This window comes from Drosophila santomea, chromosome 2L (assembly GCF_016746245.2).
Source record: "Drosophila santomea strain STO CAGO 1482 chromosome 2L, Prin_Dsan_1.1, whole genome shotgun sequence".
NCBI lineage: Eukaryota > Metazoa > Arthropoda > Insecta > Diptera > Drosophilidae > Drosophila > Drosophila santomea.
In genome coordinates this window covers 7,392,690-7,410,281 of record NC_053016.2, presented here as the reverse complement: position 1 = coordinate 7,410,281, position 17,592 = coordinate 7,392,690, and the positions used below count along the sequence as shown (strand labels likewise).

At 41.7% G+C, this 17,592-nt stretch overlaps 3 protein-coding genes across 3 annotated transcripts; all 3 read left to right on the top strand.

Moving 5' to 3' along the window:
- Positions 1-3,187: 3,187 nt before the first annotated feature.
- On the top strand, positions 3,188-4,029 carry LOC120457365. Its single transcript, XM_039644899.1, has one exon. The coding sequence runs from the start codon at positions 3,202-3,204 to the stop codon at positions 3,505-3,507; it is 306 nt and encodes a 101-aa protein (XP_039500833.1). The 5' UTR covers positions 3,188-3,201; the 3' UTR covers positions 3,508-4,029.
- Positions 4,030-4,815: 786 nt separating this feature from the next.
- On the top strand, positions 4,816-7,187 carry LOC120458952 (protein I'm not dead yet). Its single transcript, XM_039622921.1, has 9 exons — positions 4,816-4,939; positions 5,003-5,141; positions 5,203-5,468; positions 5,521-5,635; positions 5,687-5,736; positions 5,796-5,918; positions 5,987-6,671; positions 6,812-6,928; positions 6,990-7,187. Exons 1-9 carry the CDS (start codon positions 4,932-4,934, stop codon positions 7,071-7,073), a joined length of 1,587 nt encoding a protein of 528 aa, XP_039478855.1. The 5' UTR covers positions 4,816-4,931; the 3' UTR covers positions 7,074-7,187.
- Positions 7,188-12,124: 4,937 nt separating this feature from the next.
- Positions 12,125-13,175, top strand: LOC120453006. Its single transcript, XM_039637521.1, has 2 exons — positions 12,125-12,720; positions 12,777-13,175. The coding sequence occupies exons 1-2, from the start codon at positions 12,226-12,228 to the stop codon at positions 13,095-13,097; spliced, it is 816 nt and encodes a 271-aa protein (XP_039493455.1). The 5' UTR covers positions 12,125-12,225; the 3' UTR covers positions 13,098-13,175.
- Positions 13,176-17,592: the final 4,417 nt, after the last annotated feature.

The following is a 17,592-nucleotide window of genomic DNA, read 5'->3' as shown; positions in this document are numbered from 1 at the left end:
ATTGTGCACAATATTCATTTACTATAAGTAGGGTTCCGTTCCACACAGCAATGGGTAAAAATGATTTATATGTGTGTACAGCATGTTCGGGTCAGAAAAAGGAACACTTTTGAGGGCATTTCAGATGCTTCCATCATCATTTAGCAGAAGGACCTCTCCGACTCCTACAAGGACTCCAGCAATGTGGCATTGAATGCGCTCAAAGGAGGCGAAATCTAATTATTATGGTTATAAGCGAATTGTGCTATTTACAGCTAAAATTGCATTGCGAGACTGAGGCTCGTGTTGACATTTTCGCGATTAACAATGGCCATCATAATGAGGATGTTGTTTTCGAGCTCATTTCCTTTTTATTATTATTATTATGCGTAATGGCACGTCGCTGGGGCTCAAAAGTGCACTTTTTAAATGGGATTATTTCCGGCGGAAATTAAGAATCGACATGTCGTGTGTGTGTATGTGTGTGTGTGTGTGGGGCGACATGATTCCCCATAAATATCGATATCCATATCCAGGGTCGTGTAAGTGTAAGCATATGCCAGGCATGGCTTTAATGTTTAATGTCCGATGGCTATCAGAAGCTGGTCCTTCATTCAATCATAGAAGGCGATCGACTGTCGCTGAGCGAACTTTGGTCGATGTAAAGTGAAAAATCATCACACATACCCTTATACCCATCTACTTAGCTACCCAGCTACCCTTCCAGCCAGTTGCAGTGGAAGTATGACAACTAAGGGACTCCAGTGATAAATGACGCCTCCCCGGGTGCACAATGGGCGAAAGAGAAACAAATGTGCGCCAAGATGCGGATAAGTCGACATCGACCATGATGCTGATGACGCGCACATTGTCGCCCCCGTGGCTTCAGCATGATGAAGCGAATGAATGAAGATTTATGGGGCATTAGACACACGTACGTGTATGTACATATGTACAAACAAATGCATCACAGATGCATATGTGTGCCGCCGGATAGTTATTGCAATCATAACTCGACTGAGCCGCCAGAAAGCTCATCTTCCGTGGGGATAATTGCAGTAATTTGCGGGGCAGTAATTATGGTGCCTCATTAGTTTTCAAGCCAGTGAGCCGGGGTGTCCGTTATGTGGATTAAATATTGGATTGTTAGAAACATATGAGATACTAGAAATCCTTATTTTATCCTTTAATCCTTTAATATCTGAGTAAGAGGTATACAATAGTCACGACGCTCTTCATTGCAGTTAGGACAGCGCCATTGAATAGTAAATATGAACTATTTTATTTGTAATTTAAATTGAAACCAAGTGAAACCTGTAAACGCCAAACATACCTGAAAGGGAATTTTACGCAGATTTTACAATCGTTTTTAATGATGATGATGCAAACAATGGCCTCGGGCTACCTGAGTGACAGAAACGAAAGCCTTAATTGAATTTTTCTGTTGAGCATTTTTTAATTCCAGCCGCGCTACCCACGTCAACAATAAACCGAAATACCAGCAGGTGGGCTCTCTTTAGCCGTCACACAGCCCTTTGTGCCTGGTTTTTGGGCCCTAATGGAGTTGTTTTCGGGCTAGAACCGATGTTTGCCACATGGTTGGGCCATTACCGGCGAACAATGTTGGCCGGGCCAAAGTCGTCTTAAGGGTTAAGCTCGTTTGCCTGCCATTTGATTTAATGGTACAACTAATTAATAAAAGTTACGAAAATCACTGCTGAATAACTAGATTTGGACTCCATCGCGGCTCTATCGCTTCATTATGGGGCTTAAGAAGTTTTTAAATTTACTTAAATGCTTAAGTACGCTTTGGGCGCCCACTGCACTTACTTTGAATGGCTGCCAGACTTCACTTAAGCTGCAAACGGTGTGGAACAAGGACCTGGAAAGCCCATCATACTGGCCTTTGCAAAAAGTTGCCTTAATCCTTTGGTCCTTTGCGTCCGAGTGAATTTCACGCTGAGATTTGTCTATCAGCAGTTTAATCCTTTCTCTCTTTTAAAGCCACTCAAACAGCAACACTGAACACGGCAATTTCTGAAGTTACTCATCACTTTAAAGTACCAAAAAATATTTTCCAAATTATATTTTTACACTTATTTTTGTTACCTGTGCAAAGAGGTAGGGTGTCATTTCAGTTGTCCAATTTGCACTTACACTCGCACCGACAATTCGCTTATATTGCCTGGCAGAGCGTGGATAAAAAGATGGGGATGGGCACGTAAATATGACAGCCCCGAACCGACAGTAACCATCATATAGATAGCAGAAAGTGACTTCCTCAGCCACGTTATTAAATAATAAAACGGAGAAATTTACACTCGATTGCATGCATCATTCGAGGTCGATGCTGCACCGGGGCCAAACGTGGCCAAGAGGACGAGGGCCGGGCATCCATTCATTTTGCCGAATGCAATTTCAACCAGAAGAATGACGACGTCCAAAAAAACAGAGGTGGCTATAATGAAAGGGGCGAACAAAGAAAAAACCGCTAACAAGCAATTGAAAGGTCTAAAAAACAAACGAAAACTTTGGCCAAAAAAAAATCAGTAAAATGGGAATTTGCGAAACGTATATTAAAGGCTATTGCAAAGTAACATTTCTACAAAAAAATGTTGATTACAATTTGGCCTGCTTAAAAAATGGCAATGAAAGAAATAACTTATAAAATCAGCTATAACACTGGGCTACAAATTAAACCGGGCTGCAATAATCACGCTTCATTTAGATTAATTTTTTGCATCTATTTACAAAACTTTATAAATGCATATGCGATATTTAAAGTTTCCTTAAATTAGTAGATAGATAAATACATAGTATATAGTGAGTAAGTGAAGGCAGCATAGTGTTGTAAATAAAAGCTGCCTGCCAGAACTAGTGACAGTTACACGCACATAAATTACTTATTGTACAAATTAATGAATGCTATTAAATATTTATCAAGATGCTTACAAATAAAACAAGAAAATAGGTTGCCTTTTAAAAGTACCAAGCAAAAAGTAATAATAAAACTGATTGCAGGATTTTAGTGGCATTTTACTACTCGTATTAAAGGGGAAAAAATCCATATGAATTCAAATGACATTTACTGCCTCTGCAAATGCTTATTTTCCCAGCCGCTTTTAAAGTTTTCATGCAAATGAAGAACAGCTGTTTGGCTTCAAATGAACAACCAGTAGCTCAGAAGCCCCTCACTGACTGAGTTGCCTGCTATTTGTCGCCATGAACACTTCGACCACAAGCGCCATCGGATTGTTAATATTCATCCCACTGATCCTGATGCAGCAGGACCCTCAAACGGCAAACTGGTCGGCTCAAATCGCCCTGGAGCTTCAGGAGCAGCCGGACAAGTTGGCCTATTGCCGTTCCCTTCAGCAACAGAATCTGCGCATCCCGCTCCAAATCACTGAATGCGCCCCCATTCTGAGTAACCAGCTTGCCGTGACAGGTGAAATGCTACTCGAGATTCAAAAGCGCTGCTGGGCCGGATGGGGACTCCTGGCAGGACGATGCCGCAAGTTGGCCTAGGCTTTAAGGTGCTCAAGAGGTGGTGATTCGATATCCCAAACCTTGAAACTGACTGAAATAAAGAACACAATGGCAGGCGGCATATGTATATAGTATATCCCAGATTTTTGAGTTGATCTCGGGTTGCCAGTGCCATAAAACTCAAGCATCCATCATATGTTCGTGTTAACCCTAATCAAGGAATGGTTCGTTATGTTATGTATACGTCATGTTGGCTCGTCACAACGCCTCAGGCAAATGACAACAATGGTCGCCGGATGAAGCTGAAGGAACGTTGTCGGCCATTTTTGTTTATCAACCTTCCGTATGGAAAAAGTGTCCGAAGGAGTCAATCAACTTCCGCTTTGCCATTGCCCTTTTTTTGTTGCAAGTCCATGTTGTTAGTCCATGGACTCCTTCCTTTGCTGGTTGCCATCGCCACTAAAACGCCAAAACACCGAGTGTCAATCGGCAAAACCGGCAACGGCATGTTGGCGCCCCTTTAGACAGCGAATTATGAGTGGTTTCGTTGAACGCCGAGTAAAAGGCTGTGAATTTAATGCCGTCTTAAAGTTTGTAGAAACATAGATTGACTGCAATGTAATACACAGATTTCAGTTAAATCTTGGAGCTGACAAGTGTTTCAATTGAGGTGGCTAATAAAGAAGTCAGTTTCCATAGTTTAGCAGTGTGATTTTTAACTTTCCATTAGTACTATGATTATTTCAACAAAAATACGTTTAATAACGCTTCATAAAATAAAATAAATAATTTGATGCACAGTTTGCTGACACGAGTGAACCATTCTGCAACATTTAATTCGGCACTAACTGCAGTGACATGCTTGTTTGTTCCATTTGGCAACTTTAAGTTTCCATTGCAAAAAGACTCATTCTTCTGCTCAAACACTAACGAAGCAGAACGGCGGATAGTTACGCAAAATTGCCGACGACCGCGCGTTGTTACGCGCCACGTGTTCCCACAAAGTTGCCATCGCCATCGCCATCGCCATCGTCATCAGAATCAGAATCGGAATCAGAATCACCATCCGGATTCGGGATGCGAACCACAATGCAGTGCGTCTCAGTCACAGACTCAGTTTTGGCCGACCAAAGTTTTTATTGGCCAAATTCGCCTGTCGCTGTTCGCGATGCAGTTTTCGGCCAGCGAAAAACCCTTGACCCACTACGTGAGTTAACTTGGCAGTTGGGAAAGAACTTTTGCAATAAAAACTCCAACTATTAGGTTAAATATTTTCAGAAACGCTAAAGGTGGGTAAATATACATACATTTCGAAAACAAAAAACCGATTTTTTTCAATAATTTCGTAGAAATACTTATTCAGCTTGAAACCATAATGCACAGCAACCATTTCCTTGTGAGTCATTACCACAATACGCTTTAACAAAATTAAACTTCAGAGAAAACAATTTTAATCGCACAAAATGGCAACGTGAGTATAACAACAGAAGCAAACCAAACTATCTATTATCAATGGCAATCGTTACACAAACAGTCAGGATTACAAGCCCGGGGATATTCCCTTAGAGGAGCAAGACGACCGCAGATTATTCTGCAAATACCACTACAAAGGAGTTCTCCTTCTGCTCATACCCATTCTGTTTGCACCCATGTTGATTGGAACTCCAGTGCTGGTAAGACATGGGACATGAGACATGGGGCATTGAAGGCATGCCATTAACTTATTTCCTGTAGGTTTTTCGCTTTATGTATCTAACAATATGTTTCTACTTGATATATATACTAAATTTAATGGCCAGAGGAGCTGCCGCCTTTATCTACATGGTTTTCATACCCGTGGCGGGCATAGCAGCCTCTAAGCCGCTCAGTGTTTCGTACTACACTGATCTCATATTCTTCGTTTATGCCGCTATATTCATGGGCATTATGATGGACAGTTCCAGATTGAGCGAACGCATTGCGTTCTTTGCAATCTCCCTAGTTGGAGGAAGTATAAAATTGTAAGTCCTTTACTGGCTAAGATCCCAATTACTTTCGAATTTCGTTGTGCAGTCTTCAGATTTTCATGACCATCGCCGTGTTAATTCTGTCCATTCTGGTGAATCCCACAATATCCGCTGCCTTTTGGATGAAGGTCTCCCAAGCCGTGATAGCGGAATACGATAATGTATGGTATCCCTTAAAATCAGTCTTTAGTTAACATACATACTCTTTACAGGCTGGTGTTGTGAAGGGGGATTCTGAGGAAAAGCCTTACGAGGTTGGATCGTGAGTGCCTGCTAACAGAACTCTGCCCTTTTCAGATAATTTGATAATCCATTTCCCAGCAAACCATATCCCACGCGTCCTGTAATCGGAATTTTCCTAACCTGTTGCTACACAGCCTCGTTTGCGTCGAGTCTTTCGCCCGTCGTGAATCCGAATGGTGTGATAAGCGATGTTTTTCCGGGGTGATTATGGATTTAATTGCAGTTCCAAAGGGTACGAGTATTGAAAACTACTACTACTTTTCTTTTAGCGATTTTACAGTTATGGAGATGATTACGATAATGGCGGGACCATCTATATTGGGCACTATTGTCATGGTCTTCTGGATGCAAGTCCTCTTCCTCGGACTTCTTGGAGGCAGTGTTAAGCGCGAACTGGCCGAGTTCGAGGGCGCCAAGGGCGGCTTTAAGCAGGCCTCGGCTGATAGGAAACAGGCCCTTGGTCCTTGGAGTATACATTCCATCTTGGCCCTAATCATAATTCTAGTGATGTTCGTGCTGGTGGCCACTCGAAAGCCGCGCATTTTTAACGGATGGGATAGTCTAAGCGATGGCACAGAATCCGGACTCTCGGTGCCGGGCATTGGCGTAGCCATCCTGTTCTTTGCCATTCCGGCCAACTACTTATTCTGCAGGTACTATGTGTGCCGCCAGCCGGAGAAGGAGGGCACTGCCAATTCGCTGCTGGGCTGGAAGGCGGTGAACAACAATACTCCCTGGGGTGATATCTTCATGCTGGGCGCCGCCTTCAGCTGCGTCTTTTGTGCCAATGCTAGTGGATTCAACAAATTCGTGGTTGATAACCTGCCCTCCGATGACAACAAGGAACTGAAAATGATGAACTTCCTCAACGGTGCCTTGCTCGGAACACTGATGACCACTCTGTCCCCGGCCACCACCGTGGCCAAGCTGACTCTGCCCACCATGATAAAGGGGGTGAGTAATAGTACTTAAAAAAAACTAATATAAATGGATATCTTAGTCCAATCATTTGAAGCTTTAAAGATATATTTTCGTAAGATCCTTTCACAGGCAGCATGATGATTGCTTTCAATAACCTCTATGTTTCATTTCAGGGCAACTCCTTTTCGCTGCCATTTGCCACCGCGTTGCACAATCAGTTTTTGCTGCCCGTGAGCACCCCAGGAAACACAATTGTCGCCGGCTGGGGCAATATAAGACCTTTCCAATTTGTAAGTAAATCGAATGGATAAATACATATGTGTAGTAGCTCACCGGGTTTCCTTTTTTCAGTTGATGGGTGGAAGTGTCTTGGCGCTTTTCATGTTCATCACAGTTGCAGGATTCACTGCGTTGCTCAAGGGCACGGTTCTCTGAGTGCAACTAATTTCAACTTCATTTCAGCTCAACCATCCAAAATTTCGTTTCGATTTAAGCCGCATTAAATAAAATGACCAAGTAAACTCCACTGCATTGCGGTGTGTAGAGCAATCTTGTTGACACGTTTAGCATACGAAATCGGAGGTGGAACTGGATTTGGGACACTGGGATGGCTGGGCAACAGCTGTTCCACGGACATTCAGCTCCTCTCCTCCTCCAGGACAGGTGGTGCCAAAACAAAATGCTGCCGTGGCAGTAACTTTCGGAATATAAGTAATAGACGGAGGGGAGAAAGGATCAAACAGCAAAGAAACAAGGACCAAATGAATAAAGTTGCTGGCCCTGAATATTTCAAATTCATTGCCTAAGCAATAACACATTTTTCAAAGTAGCCATCACCAATTAAAGCAACTTAAATGTTGAACTTTTTTCTTTGGAAATTGTAGCGTGAGAGTGGCGAGTGGCCAATACAAACATGACATTAAAGTGTTGTCCGAGGACCAACGCTTTTAAGCAAATTACACAGTTTCGCATTTAGGGTAATCCCCGCCTGGTCATTCGCACCTAATTCACATCGCTGTAGTCCAAACATTGCCCACACAAGTGTTGGCACTGAATAATTTATTTGTTAATTTAGACGAGGACCTGCGCATCTGCATACATATGTATGTACCTATGTACATCCTCTAGCAAACTCTTTCCGGCTGGATACTTTCCGGTTTGGTGTCGAGTGGCTCCTCTGCGTGGCTGTGCTGCCAAAATACATTAGCGGCTGGAGGTTTCGGCGTCACCAGCTTTGGGAGGCATTTATATTCAAACTATTTAAATATTAATGCAGTGGCGCAGGGTTCGTGAATATTCATAACACTCACGACAATCCAAAATTGCGCATTTAATTGATTTTGCCAAGGTTAACGGCCGCAGCTGTTGCTAGTGAATTGTGGAAAAGCTATCCAAATAAAATATATCCATTTAATAATTCAAGTGCGTGTTTATGTAAATAATACACCATAAGCTGTGCCTAATTCTTATTGAAAATTCAATGCATTCATAAAATGGGTGAGCCTTCTTCAGTCTGTGACACTTTTCCGGTTTTATTGTGATTCCTTTCAATTTGTCTTGAAAATCCCATGGGCTTTTCTACTTCTTAGTCAGATGAGGAATTTCCATCTTAAAGTCAATGTGAACCCAAAAGGGGGACGCACAAATTATGCATATATATTCAAATATCATGCACGCCTTAAGCTGATTTTCCACGCTGGAAAACTCCGAGCTCACTGGCATTTCCTCATTCCCAAATCTAGGCTCATTATCCTTCTTGACATCTGCCCAGGATTCGCGGTGAAATTGAAAAAAAAACTCCCCGTTTTGCAGCTATGAAATCGTACTTTCTTTAAGTGGGTTAACACCATTGACCACTTTTTTAAGCAGTTTCTAAAGACTTTTGCGTTTAGAGAGGATTTTTTTTACAGAGTGTTGTTATTTTTCCCCTTTGTATTTGCGGTAAAAACGAGGTATTTTTCTTTGAGTTGATAAAAAACCAGTTTAAAATTGAGATAATGCTCAATTTTGTAATTGGAATGTTTTCTACGAATAATATTCCTGCTGGGCTGACAGTTGCAATCGCGCCTGTGTCTGATTTTGCTGACAGCAATCGAGGGAAACAAAAACTAAAAACCAGAGGACATTTTAACCATTGTCTTAAAACAAAAAGACACAATGCAAATTGGGATATAAAACAGACAGGTTGGAAGGGAGCAAAAAATCTGCATCCCAACAGTGCGCCCAAGAAACAAACACGGTGTCGGATTATTCACCTGCGGCGCCATTATTTCCATTCATTATAACTTCCATAGTGTACTCTTTTTATATGCATGCACTCCCAAGTATAATAGATTTTCTTGCCGTCATTTGGGTCTCCTTGGGTTGCATTGTTTGCTTTACGGACAGACCCCGAAGGTTTTACTATAACTTTCAAACAGGAAGCTTAAGTCGGCCATTGTCCTTTTAGTCGTCGAAAAGGTGGTCTGGTGTAGATATGCGATGGCTTAAGATAATATAGATTCTTAAATTGTAGGTAGACTGAGTGCGAAGAGGTGATGTTATAGTGTTATAAACAGAAAAGGCATTGATACATTTAATACATTCTTTCGGTTAACCGCCCACTCAGAATTACATTTTTAATCCTTTTTATCGACAGCATCCACAAAACTGCATAATGTTCATTATTAATTGAATTCATAACAATATGCATGACAATGGAACAGTTAAGGATAAATCGCATGTCTGACATTTGTCACAGATAAAGAGACAGCAATGCGATTATTTTTGAAACTCGGACAAATGTATGCAAACAACTTGATGGCGAATTCGGACAGCAAAACACACACAATAAAGCGAGAAACTAATGAAATTAAAATGATTTTATCGAAAAACAAATAAACAATTACCATTGATGGCGTCGCGCATGTGCACACAATCGATAATCATGATTTCGAATTTCAATTCAATTTATGTGCCTCGCGATAAAGCCCTCCATTTAGACCAGTCATAATGAGCGACCTATTGGTTTCATGTTGTTGTTAATTTAACCGCCGACTGAAAAAAAAGTCCTTAAATTAGCAAACAAAACAAAGTCGACGCCGTTAAATGGGAAAATTCATTTGCCGGCGGAAATCGGGCAGCCATGACGCCATTTTTCAAAATGGCTGTCACTGTCCAGTTTTATTTGCCTTTCCGCCTGTCAGTCGCTCCCTATACATCTCTCTCTCTGTCTGTCTGTCTGTCTGTCTATCGCTATCTCTGTCTAGTGATTAGCTGTCACGAAGCTGCGGCGAAAGGCAAAAATGAATTATTATCGCGATGCGTTCCAAATGTTGACATAGATTTAAATTATTTGTAACAAAATCAACGAACTGTATCTTCTCCGCTTCCTTCGACAGCCACGCCCCTTTCCTGCTCGCCCCCATCCTTCAGTCTCCTCACGCCCCAAGGTCCCAAAGCTGATTTGATTGCCCAGCAAAATGTTTATGTAAACACCACAAGACGAGCATCGGAAATGCTCCTTTCCAGAATATCTATGCAAAGTGAAAAGGCGTAGAACAGTGGTTCGAGGATTGCGCACCTTTCAAGGACATTCAAGAAATCACATCATAAATTCCCTTAAAGCGGAGCTGCAAAGTTAATACATATACACTTATTGATAAGCTAAGAATTTCTATTTTAAATTATCTTAATTGTTTACTTATATTGCAAGTTTTCCTTATTAAATAATTATTCTTACAAACTTCATTTGTTCCATGAAAATTCTTGCATTTTTAGTGCATAAATGCGTAATACTTAAGATAGTTTGCAGTTAAAAGTTTCGGCATTTTTTAGCAATCTAAAGGCGTCGCAACGCCAAAACAAATTTTTGCAATCTCAAATGAGGAATATACAAATATTCCATAAAGTTCGGATGCCGCTGGCTTATTACAAATTTCTTTGGGAAATGTTCATCACGTCGTTGCTGGCAATAAGAAGAAGATGGCAACTACGAGTAATAGGCTCAATTAATAAACTTTCCCCAGGCATGGGAACTTGTAATGGCTGGTTACCAACCAAGTTTTTCATCCTGCTCGTTTATTTCGAAGGATAGTGGTGAATGGTTCTTGGCAAGGCCAATGCTATTGTCATTATTTTCACTGCCATCTTGGTAGTAATTAGTGCTCCGGGATATGGTTACGGTATAAACAAGTTGTCCGAATGGCCATAATGAATAGTTCCGGGTCAAATTTAAGGGTTACGATCTTGTTTACATGAACTTGCCATTGTTGTACTTTCAGATTGTATTGTTCAACTATTCCATCTTAATGGCTAATTTGTACTTTCTTTCATTCCATGCCATTGGACTGTGCCTACGTGTTTGCCAAGGACCTTGGCGTCAGTTCTGGCAAATACCTTTTCAATATTGGAAAGGAAGAGGGATGGGAGAACGCTTAGATGTCATCAACAAGGATTGCTTTTTTGATTCTCTTCTTTTGCAGCATCTTCTTTGCCTTTTCGATGTTACCCACTCAACTGCTCATTACCTTGAACCAGCTACAATGTTTTCCACTTGTGGCATTAATTTCTGCTGTGTAAGCAGATAAATTGCAAAATGTCAAAAGTTGTTGACAGTCATTGGCATCAAACTGGAATCCAGTCACTTTGCCGCACCCTTACTCTGCGAAAACAAGTGGAGATGAGGTGTCTATCAGCGAGCAAAGTGAACTCAAACACTTTATAGATTGTCTGGGTTTCCGCAGTCAGATTATGACTTAAGAGTTGAGGCATTAAATTCCATTGCTTCCTACCGATGAAAATGTTAGCTAATCTTATTAGCTTGCTTGAATATAACTAAACTTATTATCCAGTTTATTATATTCGAGACTAGGCTTAGGCAGAATTGAAGGTATATATACTTTGTAGCTTTTTCAAATATCTACAGTATTATATTTGGAATTAAGTTGGCTTATTAATATATATCACATGTGTATGCTCTAAACTAGTATACTGCACTTGTTGAAGAGGATGTAATCTTAAGCCTTGACTACAGTGTTCACTCTGTGAAGGTTCGAATTCGGGGAAGTCGTCTAATAGCCACAAGGGATGCACAAGTATTTTCCGTGCCAGATTCTCCGGGATAGACACTCTACCTTCTGGCGGATAATTAACTAATATACCCCTGCGGTCTGCCAATAGTATCGTCAACAATTACAGACAATTAGGCGCGGCACGAAATTGAATGTTTGCCCCTCGTCACACGAAAATATCTCTCTCTGGGCCAAAACCTGCGACCATAACGCCCCCGAGATATTTGGGGCTTACTGCTGACGAACTAATTAAAAGGGGGAGGCTGGGCGATGGATAAGACAGTCCAGGAAAGGATAGGAAATTATTGCTTACAAGACACAGACCTTAAAGCAATGATAGTTATTTTAAAATCAAATTATTTGAATTGGTATTCTAATTATACAAAATAATATTTGCTCGTGTTACATTGTTTGTATAACTATTATTATTGAAAGGGTGTGCTAGATTCGAAGAACAAAGAGTGCTGTGCGAAAAACATTCATTTATGTACGAAGGGATGATTCTTTCAAATTAAAATCCAAAAGGCGAGTTTATCATGGTATCAAAAACAATCAACAGTCTTAGGCGCGAGTTCAGGCCCCTGGTTCTAAAGTGCATGCCGTACTTTGTGATGTCGTACTACTTTATGGAAGTTCTGTATTCAGTGGTCAACACCCCACTTGTGGGCAGGGAGAGAGCCATTGTGATGGACGTGAACGAGGTGTTCGGCCACTTCTATACATCATTTGATGTGCTGCTGACCATTGGAGCCATCCTTCTCATCCTCGGCACGCGAAAGGAGGCGAGTGGAGTCACCCTGCTGCTCATCGGCAGAGTTGTCCATCGGCTGTTCTTCTCGATATGGACCATGTTCTTCTACTTCCTCTTCAACGACAGCTTGGATGTGGGCTCGCTTCTGCTGCTGATGGCGGCCAAAATCAATCTGAGGGACCAGAGGGATTGGTTCCAGTCGAAATACCATCTTTTATTGCTGGGAGGAAGGGTCGGCCTGTGCAGCTTGTTCATCATTTGGATGGACGAGGGCGTGGAGGTGAGTTTCATAGTTATGTGTTATGAACGGTTAATTAAATTTCCATATTCTCGCAGACTCTGTTCAGCATCGTGTCATTTGGCCTTTTGGTTTTCATTTCGCTTGGCTTCCATTGCAAACTGTTTGCCTTTAGCGCGGTGGTTGCCCTGCTGTATCACGATGTCTTCAGTAATCATTGGAGCATGTTGTGGGGCTGGAACGATACGCTGCTGTCAATACAATATTTCTCCCTGCTCTTCTGCAAAATTGGCGGATTCCTTATGCTCTCGCAGCTGGGAGGAGGCAGGTGGTCGGTGGATGGCTACCGGAACAGAAACGGCGAGAAATGGCAGAAAAAAGGCAACTACCGGATCATTAAGACGCAGACGTCGGCCTAGTAATCCTTATCCATCGGATTGCCTAACGTCCTTTCAGCATTTAAGGGATTTGCATAAACTTTAATGGGAAATACTTCACCAGTGTCTAATGCTTTTTTTTTTATTTGTATCTCTATTTGTGCACCTGCTCCTTGACAACACAGAGGCCACTCCAAATGCTCTTTGATTCGCGCCTCAGCCGACGTAAATTATTAAAAAGTCTCGAGTTGCGTTTAAGCGGCTTTCCCATCCACTCAAAGCTTTTTTCCCGCTGCAAACTAACATGGGTACATATAATGTCGTGAAATTCTTAAATGTGAAAAAGGCAGCAAGAAAAAATGGTGGCAGCCACGGTCACCGAAGCAAAGATACTCTATACTTGCTTCTCTACAACTAGGTTTTGAGCGGATTAAGTAAATGCACAAGGACCCTTTTCGGCAGTAAAAAACGTTCCATTACTTTAAGCCCTGTCGCAAACGTCTTTACTTAATTATTGTGACTTTGGCCCGGCCATCAAGGACAAGGAGTCGAGGGCCAGCAGTCAGGAACCAGGAGCCAGGAACCAGGAGCCAGGAGCCGACTTAAAAGGCAACACTGCCGTTAATGAGTTCCTGCAAGCGGATCACCGGAGCGGGGTGAGATTCCAACCAGGCATGCATTCGAGAACCGCAAAGGACGCAGTGACCTTCGCTCTTGGCTGAAAATCCATTTCCATTTGCATAAGCGGTTGCTGGATGGCAGGGGCAGTCTCCAGAGGAGATCCCAACGACATGTGCATCCTCCGCCAGTTGACCAGGCTTTCTGAAGGGGAAAGACTACAGCAACAGGCAGTCCTCCCATTCGTTGCTATCATTTCACTTTATTTTTACTTACCCGCAATGCGTTACTCTTAATTGGAAAGCAGTTGCGCTGCCGCCGTTAAGATCCGAACCTTAAAAGTAATTGACAGTACGATAAACAAGTAAACGGCCGAGTCCGGGAAAAGCGGATAATCTGAATCCGACAATAAAAGGGTGTTACACTGTAAAGAGCGTGGATAGAGCAAGGATAAGGGAGTCTCACAGATTTGCTGTGGCATCTGAAGTTGTCTGTAAATATCCCTTTTTGACTTCACGGCTTTTAAACTATTGCAACCGAAGTTGAAATCGCTTTCTGACAGTACAGAACTTAAGGTTCTTTGATGTCCCAAAATGATGGCCCAAAATGACCTATATTTACAAATGATTAGTTCCAGCATTTTTATACCCGTTACTCTTAGAGTAAAAGGGTATACTAGATGCGTTAAAAAGTATGTAACTGGCAGAAGAAAGGGTCCACACTTCTAACTATAAGTTTGCTTGAATTTTTTGTTTCTTGCCTATTTCTATAGGTATGCCAACAAGACTGTTTAATTTAAGCTGAGTAACAGGTATCTGATAATCGAACAAATCGACTATAGCGTTCTCTTTTGTTCAAACTTTATAAATATACTTTCTGAATGAAAAAAAACAGGTTACAACGCGGGAATTAATAAAATAATATAAAAAGGAGGAGCTCCAGCTCAGAATATTTGATGGCGGCAGGGGTCGCATCACGGGGCATTAGAATATCCACAGCACGAACAAGGAATACTGAAACTGGTTTAATTAAAACAACGCAACAAAGACTCGTGTGTGTGTGTGTGTGTGTGTATGGGCGTGTGTGTGTGTTGGCCCAAAGTGAGCACTGCCCTGTGAGTCGCATGCCATTTGCATAAGTAAAATATATACACAAAAATCTAGAAATGTGTGCATCTGGTGCATTCATGGCGGCAGACTGAAACTGAACTCGTTGGCCAAACAGGAGTAAAAGCATTTAAGTTTATTTACCTGGGTCGGATTCAGATTTAGGCCAGAAGATACAGACCGATCTGCAGCTGAATGGCTTCTGCTTAAATAACACTTTACTCAAATAGAACGTTTGTCGGCGGTGGAAGGAACTTGGCCAAATAAATGTGTATAATTCATTTGGCCAACTTTGGCTAACATAACGTAAGCGGGAAAATTGAGGTAAGTAAAATTATATGTGCATGCTATAATATTGGATTATAATGTTTATTGAGGCATTCAAAAGTCAGGATATCCTTAAGATCGCTTCAGTTCTCCCACTATTCGCGTGTGGAACTGCGATTGAGAAATTTAAAATTACTAAGGCATATGGAGAGAAACGGGGAAAAAAATAAAATTAAAAAAAACATTTTCAAAAGTTGGGTCGTGATCGTTTTGGGCGGAAGTTTCAATAAAAAAATGTTTATGGAAAAGAGCGTAACTGGAATTTTAATCAAACCACATGAGTGTGTATAATTAATTTGGCCAACTTAAGCTTACAAGTGATAGAAGACAAAGGCCGAGTAATTGCATCCAAATCAATACATATAATTATACTTATGTAATTACTTCGTTAATAGGATTGGAAAGATAATAGCTACCTGAGTGGAAATCAAAACTCAAGAATGCGGATCGCATTATTCCTCTCAATTGAATGCCTAGCCAGTAAATTATGTTTTTGCCAAGCAGCAGTCGATAGTAGACAAAAGAAAGGGATTTGTGGCTGGATGCGATTGGCCCGGAAAGGAGTACTTCTGCGTCGCATAAAGTATACGTATAAAGTATAATCCCTGAGAATTTAACTTTAAGACCGAGCACTGTGAGCATTTCACTTCAAGGACGACACACGTACGAGGCGCAATTCTTGTGGGACCATTATCGTCTCGTTCCCAGCGACATCGTCGCATTACGTAAAAGCGCTTTTACGACTACATCTACATTTGAGCAGCCGCAAAGAGCTGGCCCCGAAAAGTAGGCAATAGCAAGGATACTCGTTCACACCGGCTAACAGGTTGAATGCGACCAGAGATTTGAGCGTGTGCAAATGGCTGCGGCAGAGACAATAAAGCTTAGAGCAGCTCCAAAAAATGAGGCATCTGCACACTCATTTCAACTCGCCATTTTATTCACACCACCCCCATTTATTTTCTGCTATTTTAAAGCATTTTCCAATCATCTCCAGAGCTGGATTATTTCCGTGGCATGGCCTTAAACGGCTTTTCAGCTACACAAGCATTCGCTTTTGCAATTTTTTACGCTATATATATATATTACGCATTACAAAGTCATTTTGGGTGCCAATGTTTGGCAATTCAATAATAATGCCAGTTTGCCGGGCTATTAAAATTTCAGACAAGCATTCATGCTGACTTTGACTTGCGTTGAACTGCTGAACTTTTCTTTACTTTTTGCCCCTGTCCGTTTTCGTAGGCGCCAAAATGTCAGCGACACGTTTTCCTACAGCGACAATTTATCATAAATATGCATGCACATATACCATATACCATACATAGTATGCCATATATGTATATGCCATATATATGCACATGTGAGGCATATAAATCCTGCTCCTGTTGGGCGCCCTTTGTTTATGCCGCTGTCAGCGCTCGTTTAATTCAACATTAGCGCCTTGCAGCGGTCCGAGGTGTGTTTTCCCCAATTTTGCCTGTGTTGCCCTGGGTTTCCCTTAGTTTTCCCTGGGCTTTCCCGACTTTTCCACGCTTTTTAACAGTTCGCCAACGCCACGTTGGAAGCTTTTGTGCGCCCGCGGCCACTTTCACGCGCTTTTCCCCAGGTTTTCCTCTCCTGTTTAGCGCCCATTTTTTGCAAATTGTCAAACTGTCAAATAAATTACACGCGAAACCGTACAAAAGATCTGACGCAGTTGGGCTTCCTTTGTTGGACGCAACTTTTGTGCGGCACATAGGCATATGCATAGGCTCATGAGCACATTATGTGGCCAGTCTTTGTGGCCAACTTTGATTGTCGGCTGGTCCGGAAAAGCGAGCTTTTCATGCGTTTTCGTGGTGTGCGTGGTTGTCAAGGCGGAGAAATTCTTTGGCCAACTGTTTATCAACATGCTGAGTATGAGTTTAATGAATTGAATTCCTTCTACTTGCGCAGCAAGAAGTATTTAAGCTTTTAAAAGTATTTCATTAAAATTATGTACATATAGAGGTTCTGATTAGAAAAACATTCTATTACCTTATCTGAGCCTTCTTATTTTTGTAAGGCTTATATATAGTACAATGTTGCAATATGAATGTATTGAGGTCATAGGGAAAGCGCATTGATTTCCAGAAACTAACTGTTTAACTAGAGTTGTGGAGAAAGGCAGCATTAGAGCTTCCTTGAGTTTTAGCCGCTCTATATTAATATTTAAGAAGGACCCGCTGCCACACAATGTCATTCAGGACCGCTCCACATGCTCCACATGCTCCACATGCTCGTCTTGGCAAGAAGGCGCTGGCAATAAAGCCTTGGCCAAAAGTCAAGCGGATTTGGGTGCGGCAAAGTTTGTCTAGGCAAAAGCGGCTTAGTCTAGTTAAATAAAAGCGCTACAAGAGCTAAGCCCCCACACAGAGAGAGATGCTCGTCTGATGGCCCCGAAAGTCATCGCGCATTTCGCCAAAGCAGACTTTAATTGCATTTGCAGTGGAAAACTTAAATTA

Bases quoted from the DNA above. Each gene is read 5' to 3' on its own strand.
- LOC120457365 (XM_039644899.1), top strand. From the start codon at position 3,202: ATGAACACTTCGACCACAAGCGCCATCGGATTGTTAATATTCATCCCA.
- LOC120458952 (XM_039622921.1), top strand. The intron at 5,636-5,686 runs GTATGGTATCCC...TACTCTTTACAG, and splicing joins TGATAGCGGAATACGATAAT to GCTGGTGTTGTGAAGGGGGA. The intron at 6,672-6,811 runs GTGAGTAATAGT...GTTTCATTTCAG, and splicing joins TGCCCACCATGATAAAGGGG to GGCAACTCCTTTTCGCTGCC.
- LOC120453006 (XM_039637521.1), top strand. From the start codon at position 12,226: ATGGTATCAAAAACAATCAACAGTCTTAGGCGCGAGTTCAGGCCCCTG. The intron at 12,721-12,776 runs GTGAGTTTCATA...ATATTCTCGCAG, and splicing joins GGATGGACGAGGGCGTGGAG to ACTCTGTTCAGCATCGTGTC.